At 41.8% G+C, this 24,137-nt stretch overlaps 1 protein-coding gene and 1 pseudogene across 1 annotated transcript in view; both read right to left on the minus strand.

Annotated features, from left to right (window-relative positions):
- Positions 1-1,071: 1,071 nt before the first annotated feature.
- On the minus strand, positions 1,072-1,580 carry LOC127679304 (transcription factor BTF3-like; annotated as a pseudogene).
- Positions 1,581-5,152: 3,572 nt separating this feature from the next.
- The window catches only part of Acsm1 (acyl-CoA synthetase medium chain family member 1), a 32,165-nt gene continuing 13,180 nt past the window's right edge, over positions 5,153-24,137 (minus strand). The window contains exons 6-13 of the mRNA XM_052175073.1: positions 14,563-14,642; positions 12,323-12,446; positions 11,322-11,402; positions 10,740-10,841; positions 8,431-8,558; positions 7,475-7,574; positions 6,209-6,328; positions 5,153-5,239 (exon numbers count right to left, since the gene is read on the minus strand). Of these exons, the coding sequence (XP_052031033.1) occupies positions 5,153-5,239; positions 6,209-6,328; positions 7,475-7,574; positions 8,431-8,558; positions 10,740-10,841; positions 11,322-11,402; positions 12,323-12,446; positions 14,563-14,642 (822 nt within the window). The remainder of the gene's footprint in view (positions 5,240-6,208; positions 6,329-7,474; positions 7,575-8,430; positions 8,559-10,739; positions 10,842-11,321; positions 11,403-12,322; positions 12,447-14,562; positions 14,643-24,137) is intronic.

Raw genomic sequence — 24,137 nt, forward strand, 5'->3', positions numbered from 1 at the left:
CTTTTTGGAATTCTCGTTAAAGAGAAAGGTCACCACATGACGCGTTGTGGTTACTTTACGTGATCACCTGAAGCTTAGTATGAAAACGTTTAGGTTTACGTCATTGACTCATCCAGGTTTGATTCAAGGACATTGTCCTACTTTCCCATTGCTGTGATACAAATAAATATCCCAATAAGAACAGTTTCATTGCCCATTGTGGCGGGGAGACATAGTGAAAGGCAAGAAGGGCTTGGTGTAAAGTAGCACACTGCCAGCTGGTCATAGTGCATCTGCACTCAGGACATAGGGAATGAACAGGAAGCAAGGCTGGGATATAAAGTCTCAAGATCCACTCCCAGTGACCCACTTCCCCCGTCAGGTTCTGCTTCCTAAAAGTTCACAGCCTCACCAGATGGAGACCAAGTACTCAAACAGGAGAATCTACAGGGGCCACTTCACCTTCCAACCACAGCAGATGTTTTAACACGTGGCTGACCCTCCCTTCCTGTGTCCCTCCTTCCCCCCTCCCTCTTTTCATCCCTCTAGTCACATATTAAATGTCTAATTTTGGGTATACCTCAAATTAAATTGAAAGTATATGCCTTATTAAAATAGTTAATTATGATTGTCATTATCTATACTTCATGTTACAGAACTTTTTCTATATGAAAAAACCAACACAGCAAATTTTACAAACCTTTAATATATACTGTTTGAAAATTGATTTTACCGGTGTAACTCAAGACCTTTTAGCATCTACCCTGTTACTGTACTGCACAAAGTGGACTTACCCTCTCCCTGGTTGGCATGCTATCATCGTGGGTTGATCTTTTTTCTTTTTAAACGAGGAAAAGAATTTTATTAACCTTTTCTAAACTATTCCCAGGCTTCTTCAGTTTAATTTGCCACAAAGAATTAATTAGATATAAGCAAAAACTGAAAAGAGCTGCAGTTTCCTAGGGGTTTGGACTTAAAAATATTAGATTTTTATCAGATCCATAATAAAAAATTTTTAAAAAGCAGTCATAATATAAAATAGCAGCTCCTGTAACTTCTGCAAGTGTCACCATCTTCAGAAATTGCTCCAGTTCAGTCTGCTTCATTCTTAGAAGCCTCATCAAAATCCCCACCAGATCTGGAACTTCATCATCATCATCCTCTCCAGGAGCAATCAGTGCCTTTCCACCCACAGATGGTTCGGGCAGAGCTTCAGCCAGTCTCCTTACACTAGTCAGACTGTCTGCTCCAAGCTGGTTGAGGATGCCGGGAAGCATTTCTGTCCGCGGCTTTGTCTCAGCATGGCCTGTAATGGTTCACCATTGCCAGAGACGCCTGACCTTTAGGGTTGTTAAAATGGATCACTGTTCCTTGGTTTGTAAACATGTTCACCTCTTCAATACCAGCAATATGGTTTACCCCCTAACTTCCTTAAGGAGAACTGCAGTTTTTTATCATCTGCTGTGGCGGTTCTGTGAACCACCTTCTTCTTTCTACGAGCAGTTCTTTTCCCACCAATGTGCACTTGTGCCTGTAGTTTGGTGAGTTTTTCCTGGTTCATGATCGTTTCTTTCTTCTTGTCGGAGTGGAAATGGGGCCACGCGCGGACTAAGGTTCACGCTCAGGGGGGTCTCGGGCAGACCAGCGGAGATAAGGCGCACACACGCGGGAATGTAAGATGGCCGCTAGCGTGGGTTGATCTTACCATAGCCCACACTGTGTGTTCTCTTCACGTCTGCCTTATTCTGCTATGCAGTGTGGTTGTGCAGTCACATTTCTAAGCAGAACAGTAGCCATTTGTTTCCATTTTTGACTCTAAGTCTTGCAGTCTTGAAAGTTGTTTAGAATCAATGTGCTGATTTGGGAATTACTTATGGACAAGTCAAGAGCAACCATGAAGGGCATTATCAGAGTCACTGGAACTTAGGGGGATTCTTCACTCATCACTTTAGAGTCCCAAAAGAATTAATATCATGAAACTTAGAAATATCCCATACAATTCACATCTATTCATCTCTCTCTTGGCTTTCTTTAAGGACTGGGATTCAAGGATATGATTACTTGGAACAAGGTAATCTCCTTGCATATACTTTGAATGTTTACTGATCTTTAAATGGTAAAAAATCATCTAGTCTAGGTGACTCGGAGCAGTTATTACACAGTGTTGGATCCAAGAGCAGGTAGGGCCACGATGAGCTGGAAATTGCACTTCACTCAGGCATGAAGTGGAAATTTCTGGTTTTCTTGGAGATTCAGTTGTGTCATTTGGTGTTTTTTTTTTCTTCTGGAAACTGTCTTACGAGAGGATGTTTTTGTTGACACAGACATATGGGAGAATGTTTTGCTAAGAACAGACGCATGGAGTTTTTCTGGAGGCAGCCTGGAAAAAGGGCATGTTTGCTAGAGAGAATGTTTGAGAGAACACGTGATGTTTGGAAAGGATATAAATCTAGCCCAAAGGACAGTGGCTAATGCTGGATACACTTTGCCATTTTTTGCTGGTCATTATTGGGGTTTGCTGGTGCTGATCTTTGCTGACTGTGCTGGGTGGTATTGGTATGCCTTACCATTCTTTGTTGGTCATCGTTTGTTATGACTTTGTAGAGAGAAACACACCAAAAAACTTTTGGTGGTGTTCCAAGCAGCTTCTTGCCACTTCTGAGGACAAGGCAGAGCCTTGTGGTTTCTTCTGGATTAGACCTGCTGTTGTGAATGGTGTTTGCAAGTCGATTGAGCTACCACTGCTGACTATTGTGAACTGAACTGCTGATATCCTGATAACACAGGTTGGATTTGTGCCAAGGAAATATTTCTAAACAGCACCATATCCTCCCTTTCTCTAGTGACCTATCATTTCTACTCCCTGTGATGGCTGGTGGGCTGGAAGGTATGTTTAAGTATTTAAGAACCCTTATTAAAATAGGTTTTAAAAACTCTAAGTATAAAAGGCACCTGCATATACAAGGCCAGCAATGCCCTAGCCATGTGAGAGGCAAGAGACTGGAGGTCTCCTCTTTCTTGGAGCACTGGCATCCACTGGAGGTGGCTGAGGGTTGTCACCCTCTCAGAGGCTGATACAGACCTGTGAAGGCTGGCCATTGTGTAGCTGATATAGTCTAACTATAGTATTTTTATTATTTGGAATAATGCCATCAGCATTGATCAATGTTCTCCATAATTTTTTCAACCTGGGTCTGATTTTTGTTGCCTTTTCTAAGAAGACTTTTATTGCTGCTGTGTTGAAAATTCCTATTCAGGCTGTTTTCCCCCCAAATAATCAGTGCTGTGAACATGCTTGAGCACATTATAAATGTTCTCAAAATTTAAGTAGAGCTTATTTCTTGACCCACTTGTAAGCAGTGTATCCTGGCCTAGTATTATCTCCATTCCTGTAGTATAGATGGAGAAGCAGGCTCAGGGGTCAGGACTGTATCTAGGGAGAAAAAGGGCCCAGAGAGACTTATGTCTCAGCAATGGGGGAGTCTTGCAAGGGGGGAGAATAAGAGAGAGACTTTGCTTATAGTCCAGATTCTATGGCTGGGCACTGACCTGGAGAGGGACTAGAACCTGTGTCCTTAATTGCAACACAGCCCCTCTGTTTGTCACTTATGTGGTTAGTCATTACTATAATGATAACAATGATATCATCTAATACTTCTGACCGTATTATTGAGAATGGAGAGTGCCACTATACTCCTATTATCTTGGACACTATTATTTTGGCTTTTAAATTACCTAAACCAAAAGCCACACCTATTACTGCTCTTCCAACCTGACCATGTGACCCTTTGCACAAGGACCATTTTAATTAGCACCCTCTGGCTTCTTGGGATCCAGCCATAGCCCTACAGAATCCCCTGAAAAGTGGTCAATGCCCAGTGCTGTATTTAAAATCCACAAGATACCATCTTCAGTAAGAGTTTAAAGGGGGCAGGTCACATGATAAATCATGTCATATATGGAGCTATGAAGGTATTCCCAAGTGAGGCTGGGCCTAGTGTGTGTTCTGCTTGGCTCTGTCCTTGCTGAATTTGTATATTCCCTTGAATGTGTGTATCTAGCCAAGAATCAGCTAGATATTAAAGGGATTTCTCAATAATGACTTCCCTCCAAGGTAGCATAAAAGAAAGTATACTTTTCCCCACAACCTCCCTGACCAAGGACATTGCTGTTTTTGCTCTTTTTAGCCTATAGTTATACCAGATGGTCCTACCTTAGACATCAAGGACTTGAGTGACAGAGAATTCACAGAACTCAAGACTAGTGTGAGAAAAGGGCTTTGGGTCCCTATAGGAGGTTATAGTGAGAAACAAGGGCCTATCTGTAGAGGAATCTTGACTGAAGAGTACTAGGCCCCAGCAGTGAGTGGGATACCTGGGGGCTCATGTTCCTGTCCTTGGGAAAGGGATGCATATGGGTCCTCTGTGGATGAAAGCCAAGCCACCCTGGGTTTAAGGCTTGTGATCCCTGGGTAGCGATAGAGGATATTGCCTAGGTTCCTGAAGTCTGGGCCTCTCATTCACTCTTGGTGGATTTAAGTTAGGGCACAGCAGTAGCAGCAGCATTAGTGGGGCAAAAAAAGACAGTGAACTCATCCAAGTCAGGAGGGACAGGATGGTGTGGCAAGTAAGTGTCACCACTAAGTAAGCCACAGCTGAGCTCAGTGGACTTCCTCTCTAGCCTAATCTCCTGCAGGCTCTGGGAAGTCTCCTTTCTGCACTTCTGTGTCTTGGCTTTTGAATGGGTGTCATAGTTATAGGTATCGTGTTTCAGTTTGCTCTACTTCTGCCTCGCGTCCTTCATCCTGCAGTGGGGATGCCACAGAGGCATCATGTTGGCTCATGTTGAATGAATTTTCCTCCAGAAACTGCTGTCAAAAGGGAGAGTCTGACCCTGGAGTATCTCAGTTTGACAACTAGGGATGATTATGGAGGGCATGCATTCATCCACAGAATGATCAATGACACAGGGTGCTATTATATTTATTGCCCACAGACAGTCTGAGAGTACACTGTGGCCTTCCAGGAAGGGCAGCAACTGAATTTGAAAAAAAAAAAAAAGCAACCAAAAGACAAAAATGTTAGGGTCTTGGTTTTCTCTTCCACACTTCATGCTCACCTCACCCCCAACAGCCAAGGATTCAGGTCACAGGATGCTCTGGGTTGATTGCTGTTCATATCTGGCCAAACTCCTTCTTTCGAAGTTCCTTCCTTTTGATTTTGCCTGTGACCGTTTTGGGCAATTCTGAAATAAACTCCACCTGGTAGAGAAGAAAATCATCCTGATTTAGGGTTTCCATGGTTTCCATCCAGTTCCCCACTCCCTGCTTCGCCCCACTTTACTACATAGGCTGACACCTGTGGTGACCCCCATGGGCTCCACTGGGTATTTAAGGTCTCTCCTGACCCCTGGAGGAGGGTGTGGTCATGTATCTTACTTTGACCCAGGAAGCAGAATGTGTCCTCTTCACATAGAAGAGTTTGAAGCCACTAATACTGGCCACTAAGTTCTCTGCCTCTTACAGGGCAAAGCAGGTGCCTCTGTGGCATCCCCACTGCAGGATGAAGGACGCGAGGCAGAAGTAGAGCAAACTGAAACACGATGCCTATGACCGTGACACCCAGAAGACCAAGGCAAGAGGATTATAACTTTGAGGCCAGCCTGGCTATGAAATGAGTTCTAGACCAGCCTGGGTTACACAAAGGGGCATTGTCTCAAAAACAAGGTAAAAACATAAAATCAATTTTTACCCCCAGCTTAAATTACAGGACAATTTTGTGACTAGCTTGTTTCACTGTTATTGGACATTTTTGCATGCTTGCACATGTCACTTAAAACAAATGTAACAAAATAATCATTTCAAAATGTATTGGGAGTTATTAGAATACATACATATTTTATTTCCTTTTGTTAGTTTTATGTATGTATATTAGTGGGGTTGATAAGTAGAGTTTATTCATTACTATGGGTCACATTGAAAGTATTGCTTTTGGTTTCTCCTTAAAATTTACAGGATAATAAACAACACGTAACAGTACTCTTTGGTGATTTTCCTAGTCTTTTTCTTTCGGTGATTGTGCATCAGTGTGTTCATTTTGGATTTCTGGTATGGGGTAGTGATTCCCAAAGAAACAAAGCCTTTTGGTGGACTGAACTGCCCCCACCCCAGCCCATGGCTGCCCCTCTGAGAGGTGATGCAGCCAGGGAGAGCCCAGTCAGCCTGGCTTACCTTCCTGGGGTACTTGTATGGCGCCGTCACTGACTTCACATGCTGCTGGAGCTCTTTAATAAGCTGTTCCTGATCATGTGACAGGAACTCTGGGGTGAGGACAATAAATGCCTTCACCACCTGCAGAATGGAAGCAGAGGTCAGATGGACACCAACTTATTCCATATACAGCGCAATAAGTCAATGGACAAAAATCTGCTGTAGGCTTGAGTTGATGTTTGAGACTAGGGGTTATGTGTAGGAACCAGGTTCAAATCCCCGTCCTCCCCATTCCCATTGCATGTGTTGGAAAAACACCTGGTTTCTCTTACCCTTAACTTCTTTCTTTGTGAAATATGTACAACAGAAGTTCATTCCTAACAGAGATTTTATTAAGGGTCCATGAGAACACAAAGTATGTTTGAAACATGTGACCTATTTAAATTTGTTCTTTCTACCATCACCATTATTGATATCAATATGCATTTACTATGTACACTGTTCTCCAGAACTCAATGGGCAATAATAATCATCATAATAAATTAAAACAGCAGTGGCTGTTATTAGCAATATTGTGATGATTTTTGTTTTACACTATTAGCTATATGCCCACTTACACACTTATTTACACAAGTCCCAGTTCACTAGACATTGTTGAGCCAATGAATGCCTGTTCTAAAACTCACATTAGTATGCATGTGTGTGTATGTATGTATGTATGTATGTATGTATGCATGCATATGCACATGTGTACCACACTACTGTGACTTCTCTGCAAAGATGGACTATAACTGAGAAGCAAAATAAACCCCCTTTCCCCTCAGTTGCTTTTTGTTAGGATATTTTATAACATCGACAGGGAGGAATACCCGCCGAATTATTCACAGGTCTAGAGTGTGCATTTTAGATGCACAGTGGCACTTCTCTCTCTCCCCCCTCATTCGCTCCAGGACTTAGGCAAGTTACTTAGACTGCCTGCACCTTTCTTCCCTATCCCGAGAATGTGAGGTGAGTCTCTGGAGCACTGGGTTTTGATGTACTTACTACTACTTTTGCCACATCTTCAGCCTCAGGATATGGGTTACCTGAGGGTGAAATGATTTACCACAGGGCAGCTCATTCAATCTCAGCCTTTTTCAGACCACACTGTCTGTGCTTAAGTGTACATGAACACCAGTGGCCTGAGTTCCATCCTAGGTTCTCAGGGTGTGCTTAGGCCTTGGAAATCTCCTGACCTCTGTGTCTCAAGCTCCTGCATGCAGCAAAAGGCTTTGGTGACCTCCTTACCTCTCCTCTCTCCTTGTCTGGGCTGCTCACCACCGCAGACTCTGCCACAGCCGGGTGCTCCAGCAAGGCATTCTCCACCTCTGCAGGTCCGATTCGGTACCTAGAGAAGCAATAGTTCTGAGCGTATGCCAGGGTTGCAGAGAACCATCCCTTATGCCTTGTTCTTTGAGGCTTACATGAGCACTTGACACCAAGGGGTGAAGGTTGTAGACTGGCAAGTAGTATTTTGGACCCAAAATAAGAAGACAGGTCATTTGGTATTAAAACTACATGGCTCAGATGTTCCTGGGGATAGCTCACTTTGTGCTTCTGGTAAGGGAGGTGACAGAGTGATAGCTTCTTGTGGAGCTCTTAAAGTAGCTTCTCTCAGCACCAGAGACCCTGGGATCCTCATTTACTAGTGGCCTAGTAAATGCTGTGTATCTCAGCATGCAACTTTATCATTTTGGTCTTTAGTTTTCCCCCTCCCTTCCTATCCATTCTCTCTCCCAAGGTACTAGGTATGTAATTTAGGCCCTCTCACATGGATGGCATGTTCTTTATTACTGAAGGCTATCCCCAGCCCTTCTTTAAAATTTTGAGATAGATAGGGTCTTAGGAAGTTTCCTAGGTTGGCCTTAAAAATCACTGTATTGCCCAGGCAGCTTTTGATTTGGGAATCTGCCTCAATCTTCTGAGTACCGGGAGATACAGGCCAGTGTGACTATACTACAATCTTGGCTCCTCCTCATAACTATGTAATGTCTCCCCCTCCTTGAACTTCATTTTTATTATTTTGACTGCAGGGTGGATGGTGGAGGTGTCTAGGTACCCAGGTATTAGGACATCCCAGGTATGGCTCTGTTCAGAGTCAGACTGAGGGTCCCATCACCAAGGCATGGAGGAGTATCAGGCAGGCAAGGTGCCATGAGGCATTTGAGATTGTCAAAAACCAGCCCAGGGCCAGCCACACCTACCCGGAAGCATTGATGACATCATCGCCTCTCCCCAAGAACCAAATGTAGCCATCTTCATCCATAGTCGCTCTATCCCCACTATTGTAAAAGCTCCCGCACTCCACTTCCGATGTCTTCTCTGGGCTATTCTGCAAAGACAGCAAAGTGCCTGTGTTGAAGGTAGAGAGCTTAGAGTTGAGCTTTGGGGTCATGTCTGAGTTTGGATTCTGCACATGGCCCCCAGACAAGGCCAAGCACTGTGGGTTGCAGCTCCATCTGTGAGCACCATTCAGCTTGTATTTAAAAAATAGCTTCTTGCTTTTATGCAACTCTCTGCCAGAACAAAGCTTCCATTCGGAGCTGTACACTCAGTGTGTTCAGTACTAGGGCAGCTGGGAAGAGCAGCAGCAGTAGTGAATTCCCTTCGCCAAGGGCCACCTACTGTGACCATCACAGGAGTCCTATGAGGCAGGCGCTTCATAACTTAAGCTTTTTTTATGACAATACAAAACAATATAAAGTAAAAACAATAATTAAAATAACAAACAATACCAAGAAATCCAATAGGCCCTTTATTTAGTTTCCTCCAATGGTAATGTCTTTCAAAACTATTGTTCAATATTCCAATCAGGATATGGACATTGATCCATTCTCTGACCTCTCTCAGATTTCTTGTGGTTTTTACGTGTGTGTGTGTGTGTGTGTGCACGTATGCTACATATGTTATGAAATTTGATTTCGGACATGATTCCTTATCCCTCTACTATAGCAGCCAGCCTGTAGAGCAGTACCACTGCCAGGTGATTCTTCCCAAGGCATTCTATAAGTCCACTCAGTCCTTTGCTCCACACTCTCTAGTTTCTTTCTTGACTCATAATAGTTGAACATATGTGTGGGCTACAAGGTGATAGCTTAACACACATACTATGGATAAAGAAAAAATATGGGAAAACAACCGAATTAAAAATTTCACCAGAAAGGTTAAAAACAAGGAACTGAAAATACAGCAACTGAAAAAAAGTCCTGAGAGACACAGAGACAGAGACAGAGACAGACAGACACAGAGACGCACAGAGAGAAAGGTAGCAAAGCGAACAGAGTGTAAGGGACTTGTAGGACATTCCAAGGTCACCAAAGAAACAGTGCTAGAGGCTCAGAAGGAGAGGGAGGGATGGGGTGGGGTTCAAATACATTACAGCAGATAAAGCTTCCAAACACGAGGGAAGTGAAACAAGCCATGTCACATGATTGCATGGATATAAATGATCAAAAATAGGCAAATTCACAAAGTCAGAAAGCAGATGAGAGCTGATTGGATGCTGGGGTAAGGGATAAGCACTGGGCAATGCTGTGCTTCTGCTACAGAGTTGGACGGTGTAGATTTTCTGGAGACAGAGGTGAGGGGTGCACATTGGAAAATGGTGGAATGAGCTTTATCTTCTATTTTACTTCAGAACAAACAATAAAAAGCCAAGTCTCATTGGAGGAGTCCTCATATTGTGGCCTCCAGGGGGCATTGAGTTATGCAATATGGTTATCAAAACAACTATGTGGGTCTTAGTCTTAATTCTCAGAAACAAAACTCTAAGAGGGAGAAAAAAAACTTCACACACACACACACATACACACACACACACTATATGTTATAAATAATATATAATATCTAAGTTTGGGAATCATGGATATGCATGTATATGTGGCTCTCATAACTGCTTATTGCAATTACTTGGGATTTATAAACACACCCACAGGAACCGCTCTCTGAGGTTGTGGTGCGAAGACGGTCATAAAGTCAGCTGAGGACTGTGTGGAGAAAGGGGATGAATCCTGAGATTAGTTTCAGAGTCTGGTCACCCTTTCATGGTCTGTCTTGAAGCCCAAGAATCCCCTCTTGGGATCACCACTCACTAGAATGGTCAGTTTGCTTGATCAGCAACTTCAGCAGGTTTTCTTTCAGTTCAACCCAGCTTTCTATAGTCCCCCAATATCTAATTTAGGGCATGACACCTAAAAGATGCAGGTCTTTGGCCTGCACTGATCATTTGGCATGGGTAAGATGTGCAACACTTCAGTTTTCCCTCTGAGAAGAGATAGCTGGGCTTATTGGAGGCTAAGTCTGGTGACTCTGAGGTGAATCTTTCTACCCCATAATTTAGCTCTTAAATCACAAATGTTGGAGAGAAGGATTGTGACAATATGCTGAGAGCTTAGATAAATGTAGTTAACATGGACTGTGTTAGGCTAGAGTGAAGAGAAGATGACTCAAAGAAGTCTCAGGGTACAGAGCTACCTGCACATGTTCTTGAGGCTGAGCCAGGTGGTCATGTTACCTCATATTCCGTGAAGAGGCCTAGAGGCCTGGTGGGCTTGATCCTGATGCCAATGTATCCTTCAGTGTTGGGTGGGAGAATGTTGCCCTTTTCATCGATGATCTGGAATAAGAAGCCTGTGAATCCCACAGTGTGGGACTCGTCCAGCCCCTCTGCGCCACTGCTTGGCTCACTATAACACACTAGTGTTATAGGGACCTACTCATGGAGAAACTATCAGGAAATAGAATAAAAATCTCAAATTCTTTGAAATCAGCCAATATGGAACCCAAGACAAGGGAATCTTTGTTTCATGAGAATGTAGATGTTACTGCCATGTCTCCAAACTGGAAAACAGTGTCACCTGAGGGAATTATTTTTGTTTTTCTCATGCACTATGTGTGCTGCATCTCTCCGTCAAGTGACCTGCATTAGTATCCAAAGTAACTCTCACCCGAAGTTTCCATAGACATCAGGGAAAACAGGCAGCAAGGAGTAGGATGACTCGGGTGATGGTGTGGCTGGCTCTACCACCGGCCATCACACATGATCCCAACCCCAGTGAGCTATAAAGTGCTCCCCATGAGCACCCTAAGACCAGACCTGCATGTCGAAGGGTAAAATGGCTTTCCCTATGGAGCCTCGCTTCATCTTCATGTCCCGGAGGATGGCGCAGCCGATGCCCTGTGCACAAAAGAAGACCAAGGTTGACCAAAGCAGAGTCACACGTATGACCTCCGATAGAGACCATTGTTGAGAGTAGGATTTAGGTTCAAGACATTGACCCAGCTCTATTGAAAGGACACTTGCTATTCCCAGCATGGGCTGGATCTGTGCTACATGCACTGTTTGTTTTGGTAAAAACAGCAGACAAGTATGTGACCAAGATCTAAACTATTCAATGTATTATAGGCCCTGGAATAGCAGACCTTATTAGCTAGAGGAATAGTAGAAAGTGGCTTCATCTAGTCATTAGACTTTAATAACAAATGTCTGGGGAGATTACCACTAATGGAGTCCTTGAGTTTCACAAGGTACGTGGTACTGTAAATGCCCTGACCATCTGCTAACTCAGTAACACTCTGGGATATCATTGAATGTGTGCATGTGTATGTGTGCATGACTGTATGATTGTGTATATGTGACATATACAGAAACTCTTTATGTTCTCATCTACTACTACTATAATCTCAGTTTAAACTGCCTTCCCTCCTTAACACCCAGACACGAACTTTGAAAAACCAGCTCTCAACCACCTCTTCATGTGACTGCTCTAGGCTTTGAGGGTTTGCTGACAGTGGTCTCTGTTATCCCAGTACCCCATGGGGCACCCCTGGGTTAACAGTCTCAGGGACAGTGTCAAAGGGTCTTCCTAGGTTTTGCCTAACAGCTTTCAGCTTATCAGCCTCTTAATGGGTTGATGAGCTAAACATTTTCTTTCTGAGAATTTGGCATAACTTATCTTTGAGCCCCCAATCCCCTCCCCTGTTGGCTTTCAGTGGTCCTGTGCACAAGGAAAACATCAGCACACATTGGGTTACATTGCCTCACTGGCTTTGTAGCTGAGCCCACTGAAATGGTAGAGAAGGGGCCTGTTCACATACCATTTCTGACTGTCCATAGACCTCGTGGATGAGGAGGCCTGTCCTTTTCTTCCACTGCTCAGACTCCTCAGGCAGTAGGCTCTCCCCACCAGTAGTGCAATGCTCCAGGGTGGGGAACCTGAGACTTAAGGGAAGGCAAATATGTCAAGCCATGGATGCTTTGCAGGAAATACAAAGCATTGAGCATATATCTTTGTCATTCTGATCATTCATCTGTCTGCTTTCTCATTTTAAAATCTACTTTCTGTCACTTTGCTGATGGTCACAGCAAGACAGATGCCATTTCTCTCTGTAAATCCCTGTTAATGTTTCTGGCAGAGGGTGAGTGAGTGATGGGGAAGATGTTGGGTCATATCACTGATGTTTTTGTTAAGTTTGGATGTTAATGTAACAAGAGGGAGACAAGAACTCACAAGACTCATAAGAAGCCACCCTAGAAAATCTTCCTATGTGTCCAGAGGGACAAGTTTATAAATCATAAATGCTAAGAAAAGAGACCCTAAGGGAAGCTCGGGTATAGCAGAACTAACTATACTGCCTTCTGTGAGGATGGGCTGTGCTCATGGAGGGCCTTTCCATTTCTGGGTGAGTGTTGAAAATCAGGGCTAGAAAAGGTTTGAGTAGGACATCAAGGCAGGTTGGGTCAACTGTAGAAAAATATGAAAATGAAACAGCAGAGCGAGGGGGGGAGACAGATAGAGAGAGAGAGAGAGACAGAGACAGAGAGACAGAGAGACAGAGAGAGACAGAGGCAGAGACAGAGAGACAGAGAGATGAGAAATCCAGAAAGTAGGGATTTCAGGGCAGAGTTTTAGGTAGGTTTTACTTTATGGGTATCATGAGGTATGATCTCTCTCCCATTTTCCTCAAGGAATGTCTCCAGACAGTAGGCAAAATTGTATTATTTGAAGAAAACGGGAGGGAAATGACTGAGGTTTGATTTAGTTGGCTAAGTTTGGAGCCTAGCTACCTACCTGTTGGGGTTAGAGAGGTACTGATATCAGAGTTTCTAGACTATATGTACATATCCAGTTCTTTTAAAGGGCAGATTTCAAGTTAGCCAAGGACCAACCTCAAACAGAGAAGACTAAAAATAAAACTATAATATGATAGCTAACACTTCACATCTGTTGGGTTGCAAAATTTAACTGACAGGAGCAGATGTGAAAATTATGTGGAACAAGGGAAATCCTTCAGTCTTGACAGAAAGAGCACACTCTGGTTTAATACTTGGTTCAATACTTTGGAAGAAATTGTTTGTAGCATGACCTAGGAACCTGTACCCTATAAAAACATCAGAAAACATATTTATCAAGCTGGTGAGATAGCTCAGCAGTTAAAAGTACTGACTGCTCTTCCAGAGGTTCTGAGTTCAATTCCCAGCAACCACATTGTGGCTCACAACCGTCTGTAATGGGATCCAATGCACTCTTTCAGTGTGTGTCTGAAGACAGCTGCAATATACTCATATAAATAATAAATAAATAAATCTTTAAAAAAATAAAAGAAAACATTTATCTGTACTTGGGTTTCAAGTACCACAGGTAAGTGCAGTATTGGTTACTGATATCCCCCAGTCAAAAGCTAACCACATCTCCATTAATGGAAGGATGATAAAAGAAATTGTGATACTTATATAGCAATGAAGACAAATTAATCACAAAACTATATAACATAAATATATTGTAAACACATGATGTTGGAAAATGAATTCAGATGCCACAGAATAATGCATGATTGTATATTTAAAAGTTGAAAGCATGAAAAGCAGACCCATTTTCTTAGGAATATTTCTTACAGCCAAGAAAATAGACAGTCATTTTATCTAGGGGACACAAAGAGGCACATAGAAGTCTCTGAGACAGTGACGGTGTCCTATTTTCTCTGACACATGTGAGTGATTGAGTGATTGCACAGGCATTTTTAATAGTTCATAAATTTGTAAATTTTCACCATAGGCAATTTTGTATTTTTGCTTTTGTATGTCAAAAATAATAAACCCACATACAAGTGAATAAATCTATAAAGGTGTAGGCTAAAGGCCCAGGTGTTGATCTTACTAATTCAACTGATAATTATTAACACACAGACACAGACACAGACACACACACACACACACACACACACACACACACACACACATCATTTAAGAATCAAAACCAAAAAACTTACAAACCTTGGCACAGCAGTAGCATTAAAAACCTACCCAAAGATTGCAGTTACAAGCTAGTGCTACATACTTGGAGATTTTCTGCTGAAGAACCATTCGATACACAGCTGGGGCAGCAAGAGTTTGAGTGATGGGGTATTTGAACAGTACCTGCAAATGAAGAGATAAGGAATTTTACTTTTGTAGATAAGGTTTAAAATATCCACCAGTGATTAAAACTTAGGTTATGATCTCTCCTCCAGGCAGAGCTACTTCTTTTTTAGTTAATTCCTTTAATACAGGCATACTTTATGTGGATTTTATTCAAGGCAGGGCAGATGCAAAAAAAAAAAAAAAAAAAAAGCAAATCAATGTTCCTGATAGTATAAAGGGTAGATACTAACAGAGGAGATTTTAAAAAGACATGCATGATAAGGTGGCAGTTGGTAGATGTCATGAGAGAATGTAGACTTCTGTCAAGTACACAGCAGAGGGCAATAGATTGGTAGGGTGCTACAAGGAGCTAATGGAGGAGGTTGCACTGGGAGGATATTATGACATGAACACTATATCTACAGACAGAGCTGAGGATGCTCAAGAAGATTGGAGGGTTTACAGGGAGAAAGTCTCAGGAACTAAGAAGACCTTTGGCAAAGCAGAATAACACCATTTTAGATGCAGAGTAAAGAACAAGAGGTATATACAGGAAGACTAAGATTGGAGCCAGAAGCCTGAGGTTGTATTCAGTTCTCATTGTTACTCATTAGAGACAGGGTCATAAGAATTTCAGATTGGGATGCTCAACTTCACAAGATGGTAGCAGACAGTGAGCCCAAGTCTGAAGTGTTAGAGATCACAAATGTCACCACAGCCTCAGAATGAGAAAGGTTTATTTCAAAAGTTGAAGAAGTCCTGAATGACTGGAAATTGATTGGATTTTCTCTGGGAAAACCATGCAAAAAGGCTTCTGGTTTCTGTGTGTGCCTGGAACTGATCCTGTGCCACAGGGTTTCTTACCCAAATACTGCTGGGAGGGAGCAGGGCTCCCAGGTATGTGGACAAGCCTGTGTGCACAGGTAAGACTACCACTTCTGCTTTGAGGGACCCTCCTGGAGCCCTCAGAACACAGGAACAGAGAAGCAGCCTGGGACAGAATCCTTCCGGTTTTGGTTTCCATTTGCACCCAGAGATGATCTGGTGGCACAGTGCTCCATACCCAAACACTGCTGGGAGAGAGCTGGTCTCCCAGGAGTGTGAACAAGCCTGTGGGCACAGATAAGACAACACTTCTGCTTAAATTCCTGGCCCAAGAGGGACCTGCCCTGAGCCATCAGGACACAGGGACCAAGAAACATCCAGGAACAGTATCCTTCTGGTTTTGGTCTGCACCCCAGAGTTGACCCTGTGCCATAGCTGTCCATACCCAAATTCCTCTCAGAGAGAACTGATCTCCCAGAGTTATGTCACACAGGCTTGTAGGAGGGACAAGCCACATTCAAGATCAGCTAACACAAGAGATAACCAGATGGTGAGAAGAAATGGAAAGAACATAAGTAACAGAAACCGAGGCTACTTGGCATCATCTGAACCCAGTTCTGCCACCACAGTGAGCCCTGGATACCTCAACACACCAGAAAAGCAAGACTCTGATTTAAAAATCACATCTCATGATGACGATAGAGGACTTTAAGAAGGACATAAATACCTCCCTTAAAGGAATACAGGAGAACACAGGTAAACAGCTAGAAACCCTTAAAGAGGAAACACAAAAATCCCTTAAAGAATTTCAGGAAAACATAATCAAACAGGTGAAGAAATTGAACAAAACATCCAGAGTCTAAAAATGGAAACAGAAACAATAAAAACAAATTACAAAGGGAGACCATCCTGGAGATAGAAAACTTAGAAAAGCAATCAGGAGTAAAAGATGCAAGCATCACCAACAGGATACAAGAGATAGAAGAGAGACTCTCAGGGGCAGAAGATACCATAGAAAACACTGACTCAACAGTCAAAGAAAATGCAAAATGCAAGAAGCTCTTAACACAAGACATCCAGGAAATCTAGGACACAATGAGAAGACCAAACCTAAGGATCATAGGTATAGAAGAAAGCAAAGATTCTCAACTTAAAGGGCCAATAAATTTCTTCAACAAAATTATAGAATAAAACTTCTGTAACCTAAAGAAAGAGATGACCTACAGAACTCCAAATAGATTGGACCAGAAAAGAAATTCCTCCCATCATATAATAGTCAAAATACCAAATGCTCAAAACAAAGAAAGATTATTAAAAGCAGTAAGGGAAAAGGTCAAGTAATATATAAAGGCAGACCTATCAGAATTATACCAGATGTTTTGCCAGAGACTATGAAAGCTAGAAGATCCTGGGCAAATGTTATACAGACCCTAAGAGAACACAAATGCCAGCCAAGGCCACTTTATCCAGCAAAATTCTCAATTAACATAGAAGGAGAACCCAAAATATTCCACGACAAAAAGATATTTACACAATATCATCCCACAAATCCAGCCCTACAAACGATAATAGATGGAAAACACCAACATAAGAAAGGAAACTACACCCTAGAAAATTCAAATAAGTAATCTTCTTTCAACAAGCCTAAAAGAAGATAGCCACACAAACATAAAAATAACATAAAAAAATAACAGGAAACAGCAAACACTTTTCCTTAATATCTCTTAACATCAATGGACTCAATTCCCCAATAAAAAGACACAGACTAACAGACTGGATATGTAAACAGCACCCAACATTTTGTTGCACACAGGAAATGCACCTCAGTGTCAAAGAAAGAGACTACCTCAGAGTAAACAGCTGGAAAACAATTTTCCAGGTAAATGGTCCCAAGAACCAAGCTGGAGTAGCCATTATAATATTGAATAAACGCAACTTCAACCAAAATTTATCAAATGTGACGAGGAAGGACACTTCATACTCATCAAGGGGAAAATCCACCAAGAGAGGTCTCAATTCTAAACATCTATGCCCCAAATGCAAGAATACCCACATCATAAAAGAAACTTTACTAAAGCTCAAAACATACATTGTGCCTCACACAATAATAGTGGGGGACTGTAACATCCCACTCTCATCAAAGGACAGATCATGGAAACAAACTAAACAGAGACACATTGAAAGTAACAGAAAAGGGGAAATCATTTGAAACGTAAATAAAATATATCGAATAAAAAAATTAAAAAAAAGAAAGTAACAGAAATTACGGACCAAATGGATTTAATGGGTATCTATAGAACATTTCATCCTAAAACAACAGAATATACCTTCTTCATATCACCTCATGGTACCTTCTCCAAAATTGACCATACAATCATTTAAAAAATAGGTCTGAACAGTTATAAGATGATTGAAATAATCCCATGTATCCCATCAGATTACCGAAGACTAAGGCTGGTCTTCAACAACAATGACGACGATGACAACAACAACAGGGAAAGCCCACATACACATGGAAACTGAACAATGCTCTATTCAATGATAACTTGGCCAAGGAGGAAATAAAGAAATAAATTAAAGACTTTTTAGAATTTAATGGAAATGAAGGCAAAACATACCCAAAGTTATGGGATACAATGAAAGCAGTGCTAAGAGCATAGCTCTAATGCCTCCAAGAAGAAACTGGAGAGCATACACTAGCAGGTTGACAGCACATCTGAAAGCTCTAGAACAAAAAGAAGCAAATACACCCAAGAAGAGTAGACTGTAGGAAATAATCAAACTCAGGGTTGAAATCAAGCAAGTAGAAACAAAAAGAATCAACAAAACCAGGAGCTGGTTCTTTGAGAAAATCAACAAGATAGATACACCCTTAACCAAACTAACCAGAGGGCACAGAGACAGTATTCAAATTAACAAAATCAGAAAAGCGAGATATAACAACAGAAACTAAGGAAATTAAAAAAAAATCATCAGATCCTACTACAAAAGCCTATATTCATCAAAACAGGAAAATCTGGATGAAATGGACAATTTTCTAGACAGATACCAATGTCAAAGTTAAATCAGGATCAGATAAACCATCTAAACAGTCCCATAACCCCTAAAGGAATAAAAGCAGTCTTTAAAAGTCTCCCAACCAAAAGAAAGCCAAGGACCAGATGGGTTTAGTGCAGAATTCTATCAGACCTTCAAAGAAGACCTAATACCAATATTTTTCAAACTATTCCATAAGATAGGAACAGAAGGAACACTGCCCAATTCATTCTATGAAGTTACAGTTACACCGAGTATTCTCCCTTGGAGATGGAACTATTCCTGTCTAATCAGGAACTTTTCACAATTTCCTTTCATAGAGGACTTCATAAGAGATGTTTTTCTACTTCTATCATGTTTAATGTTCCACTTAAAAACTGGTTGAGTACATATTACTTTTAGCCCCAGAAAATATGTATAAGAGGAATTTAACTATTATAAATTATTTTGATGACTTAATGTCAATACTGAGTTGTATATTTTAAAATAAATGTTATTAGTTTAATAAAAAATAAAAAATAATAAAACACTACAAAAAAGAATTTCAGATTGGAACTGAGGGTAATCTAAAAGAGTGAGGAACATCAAAGAGAACATGTGTCTCTTTGAGTGAGTATAGTCATATATTACAAGAGATACAGTTGAAGTTTAATATTTGGGACAGTATACTCCAAACAGTACCTGTATGGAACCAATCAGGTTTGAACTTTTCACGTCTGTTTCAGCAATGTCTTATGTTCATATCCTCTCTGTAAATTTGAGTATGACCCACACCCGTGCTCACTGCCTTCATCATAAACATTGTCATCTCCATCCCCACACCCTGCCCCACCCAACCAGCAGTCAGTGTGTATCTGATCTTACTTCAGGTAGATGAGACAGAGTGCTGAGATACGTCAGATTACTTATAGCCAGAGGCTACACATAGTAAACATCTACTAGGCACCAATCTCCAAAAAAGGTCCTAATGTAGTCATTTTGAATCATTGTCTTCTGAGTGGCCTTGGCTCTCAGCGACAGTAACTCACTTAGTGGAAAGGTTTTAGTGGAAAGTAGAATACTCATGTCCCTACACTTAGAGTGATGTTGCATTCTGATAAGGCCATCATGCATTTAAATATGAGAATTAATTCACCTAACTACTCAACCCTAGCTTAGCAATTCAGTCTATCTTTGACCTTCATTTGTTTCTCTTTATTGGGTTACTTTTTCTGGGTAGATGTGAAGAAATTGTGTTTAGATGGCACAGACTCCCCACACTCCCACAAAAGATTCAAGTTCGGTTTGATGAATTGCTGGTGATGAGTGTACTTACCGGTATGGTTGAGGGGTTACCTACCGGAATGTGAGTGACCTCTAAAAAGCTATATCAACTGGGAAGTCCTACAGTAGATGAATGGTGACCTCTTGAAGTTACACAGAAGGAATACTCCTTCAATTACCCTTCCACCTCCTGGACAGGATTTTATGCGACTTTGGAGGACCAGGAGAGAACATGCGGCTCTTATTTAAAGGAGGGCTCTTTGCCTTTTCCCCAACTCCTTCTACCAAGGAATGTGAATACTCCAGTTATGCGAGGATCTCATAAGTGCAGGTAGTCACAGCTGCTCTGATTTTGAGACGACATTGACATGGATAGAAGGTTTTCAGAGGGTTAACAAGGAAAGGGGATACCATTTGAAATGTAAATAAAGCAAACATGTAATAATTTTTTTTAAAAAAAACAATGATAACAAGAAATTTGTAGACAAATGAATGAAACTAGAAAAAAAAAATCATCCTGAGTGAGGTTACCCAGTCCCAGAAAGACAAACATGGTATGTATTCACATATACATGAATATTAGCTGTAAAGAATAATCATGCTACAGTCCACAGATCCAGAGAGGCTAAGTAATAAGGAGGGATTAAGGTGATCACAAGGATATCCCTGGGAAGGAAAATAGATAGATTTCTTGGGTGGACAGGGGTAGTTGGAGCTGGGAACAGAAGGAATTGGGTGAGGGGGACACAGGGAGAAGACATTGAGAGAAATGACTGAAATTGGGGTACATTTTGGAGGTGAGGTGAAAACCTAGTGAAATGGAAACTCCATGGTATCTATGAGAGAAACCCTAGAAAAGACTCCTAGTGACTGGGGACACAGAGCCTGAACTGGTCATCATCTATAGCCAGGCAAGCCCTCAAGTGGAGGGATTGCAACAACAAACTAGTCACAAAACCTTTGACCTCCCGTTTGTCCTGCCTGCAGAGTGTTCTGGAACAAGAACCTACCATAATCATCATCAGAGAAATCAGAGAGACTTCATCCAGTAACTGATGGGAGCTGATTCAGAGTACTTCAGGCACATATTAGGTGGAGCTTGAGAAGTCCTGTGGAGAAGTGGGAGGCAGGAGCAGAGGAACTAGAGGGGTCAGGGACACTCAAGGATGACAAGGCCCACAGAATCTACTGACTTGGACTCATATAAACTCACAGAGATCAGGGAACCTGTAGAGGGGTCCTCTGCATACATGTGATGGCTGAATAGCTTGGTGTTCTTGTGGAAATTCTAACAGTGAGAGCAGGGGCTATCCCTAACTCTTTTGCCTATTTGTGGGACCCTTTTACTCCTTCTGGGCTGCCTTGTTCAGCCTTGATTTGATAGTATATGCTTACACTCATTGAACTTCTTATGCCGTGTTTGGTTGATGGCCCTGGGAGTTCATGCTCTTTTCTGAGTGGAGGCAGAGGAGTTGTGGTCATGGGGGAGGGGGGAGGAATGGGGAAGAGGTTGTAGGAGGAGAGGGAAGGTAAACTATACCCAGTATGTAATATATGGAAGATGATAAAAAATAAGAAAAAATTCATAATACCAAGTAGAAAATAAGTCAAAGTAGCTAAGCTCTCAAAGGTTTCTGGGTAAATGTACAGATATACAAATGTACAGATATTCAAGTTTTAAATATATGAAAACCTGGGATACATGATACAGAAAAGGGAGGATTTGGCTTGTTGGGTTCAGGGCTGCTTGTATACCAATGTCTCAGATGCAGGTCATTTGGCAATGGATGAAGATGACTCAACAAGAAGAGATAACGTGTGGAAGCAGAGAGTATAGTCCAGTGGATGAACTTACAGGAACTCAAAGGATGAGCAGGAGAGTTTGACCAACCAGCAAGAACACTTGGGAGAATGAGCTTTGAGAGATAGTATTGGACCCAAGGCTGACTTTCAAAAACTCTGTGTATTACTGTGTTTTCTGAAGAATTGGAAGTGAAGAGATTTGTGAGGAAGGCCGTAAAACAAAAATCCCAAAGCCTTACTGAGGATCTTTGGGAGTAGACTGGATAAAATGGAGGTTTTTGCATCAAGCTGAAAATGTTCGGTGGAGAAGCTGATATGAAGGAAGGAATGATGGGTTGGTTCAAGTGTAGCAGGGTCATGGGAAGGTGATTTTATGCACAGGGGTATAGAATATGTAGATGTTTCTGGACTGAGGATGTGGAACTAACAAACTGAGGACCCAGTAGAAAAGGTTTACCAGATGAACGATTACTACAGCAGACAGGAAAGCAAACAGTTGTGGGTAATGGAGGCAGACTCTAAAAAGTGGAGGTCATGCCATGAAAAGCTCCCAGTGCAGTAATGTGCATGGATGGGGTTCACACAGCGATTCAACTACCATGGCGAACTTCTCAATACCCCAGTAACTGCCACAGTGGAGTGTTCCAGCCTTAAGCAGCCTTAAGACTAATCCATTTATGCACTTTGCTTGTATCATCTCATTAAAACTCCCAATTTTATGTGCCTATAACTGTTTAAAAGTTTATTTGAATTTCTGGGCTGGCTTGACCTTGCATAGGACTTGAGCCTGCAGCCACAGCCACAGTGAGGTGCTATATGAAACAACCCTGTTATGTAGTAGTTACCTGACTTGCCTGGCATTCTAAGGACATTTTTCATATTTTGCTGTTACTAGGAACTTTTTAATGCCAAAATTGATTACATATTCTGTTATGTTCTGTGCCCTTGGGAACTCATCATGATAGAAGTCAGTAGCACTGTTTTGTATAGTTACCCACAATAAGCTTGGACCCAAACTATCCACCCAACAGCACTTCCTGAACCTATGGATAAGCATTTGTAAATTGCCCCTGGGATGGACCCCAACAGAAGAGAGACACCTGTACCACTAAAGCAATTATTAGGAATAAGATTTCCATTTTGAGTAGTGGTCTGGTAAAGTTTAAGTTCTCAAGACCTTCCTGGGAACTGACATTCTACTTGGCAGAAAGATACATGCACAGAGGTAACTGACATCTTGGTTGGCAAGCTAAGACATGAATGTTAGACAAGTACCATCCTTGTAGATAGATTAGAACATGAATATTAGACAAGGCAAAACCCCTGCCACAATTGAATACCCCAAACAGTGGGAGCAGGATAAGTGAACAACAAAGACATGAGCCAAGCTTAATCTGCTTGCTGTACACCCTTAACTCAGTCTTAACTCAACACAGGAATTTCTAAACTAGTGCTGCTCTTAAAAGTCCTGCACCTGCAGCAAGGATCTGAACACTGCTGGGGAAAAGGCCCACTTCTGGAAGCGAATCAAGGTGACAGCAAGCAGGAGGCTGCTTGATTGTCAGTACAAGCTGCTCTTAAAGGGACACCAGGAGCTTATCAGTTTCTCTGGTAAGAAAGCTGATGGCTAATCCTGCTACGAAAACTTCTGTTCCCATGAGAAGTGGATTCAACAGGTAGCCAAGTGTTCCTCCCTTGAAATTAAAACTGGATAAAATAAGAAAATGTTTTTTGTTTATTTTAAATGTGTGTGGTCACTACCTCTTTATTTCTGAGCAGTCTTAAAGGTTTAAGTTTACTATGTTCTGCATGCCTTGGTTAAAGGTTATTAGCTTATAAGTTATTGGGTATGGTTTTCCCAGTAGTCTTCCACAACCTCTGGCTCTTTCAGTCATACTTGGTTAGATTTTTGTCAGCTTGACACAGGTTAAGGATATTTGGAAAGAGGGAATCTCAGTTGAAAAAATGTCTCTACAAGGTTGGGCCATAGGCAAGTCTGCAAGGGCATTTTCTTGATTAGTGATTGATATAGGAGGGTCCAGAACACTATAGGTGGTTCCAAACCTGAGCATGTGGTTTTGAGTTGTAAAATACAGCAGGCTGAAAAAGCCAGGGGAACAAGCCAGTAAGCAGTGCCCCTGCATGGTCTCTGCTTCAGTTTCTGCCTCCAAGTTCCTAACTTGAGTTTCTTCCCCACCTTTCATGGTGGATTGTGCATAGAATGTGTAATCCAAAGAAACCCTTTCCTCTCTAAGTTCCTTTTGGTCATGGTGTTTTATCACCATAATAGAAGGCAATTAAGAAGCTAGACATCTTCTCTTCCAGGATGATTTCTGAGCAGTGTGTATGTGTGTGTGTATGTGTGTGTGTGTGTGTGTGTGTGTGTGTGTGTGTGATATAGATGCTCTATTTAGGACTGAAGACATCATGATATTTCTATTCTCTACATTCTGACCAGCTTTGAGTCTCTGTAGCAATGGTCCTGCAACTGTATATACACTGGCAGGAATAATCGGATTCAGTGGGTTAAAAACATGAGTACGGGGGGGGGGGCTGAAAATGGGAAATCATTTGAAATGTAAACAA

This window comes from Apodemus sylvaticus, chromosome 1 (assembly GCF_947179515.1).
Source record: "Apodemus sylvaticus chromosome 1, mApoSyl1.1, whole genome shotgun sequence".
Lineage (NCBI taxonomy): Eukaryota > Metazoa > Chordata > Mammalia > Rodentia > Muridae > Apodemus > Apodemus sylvaticus.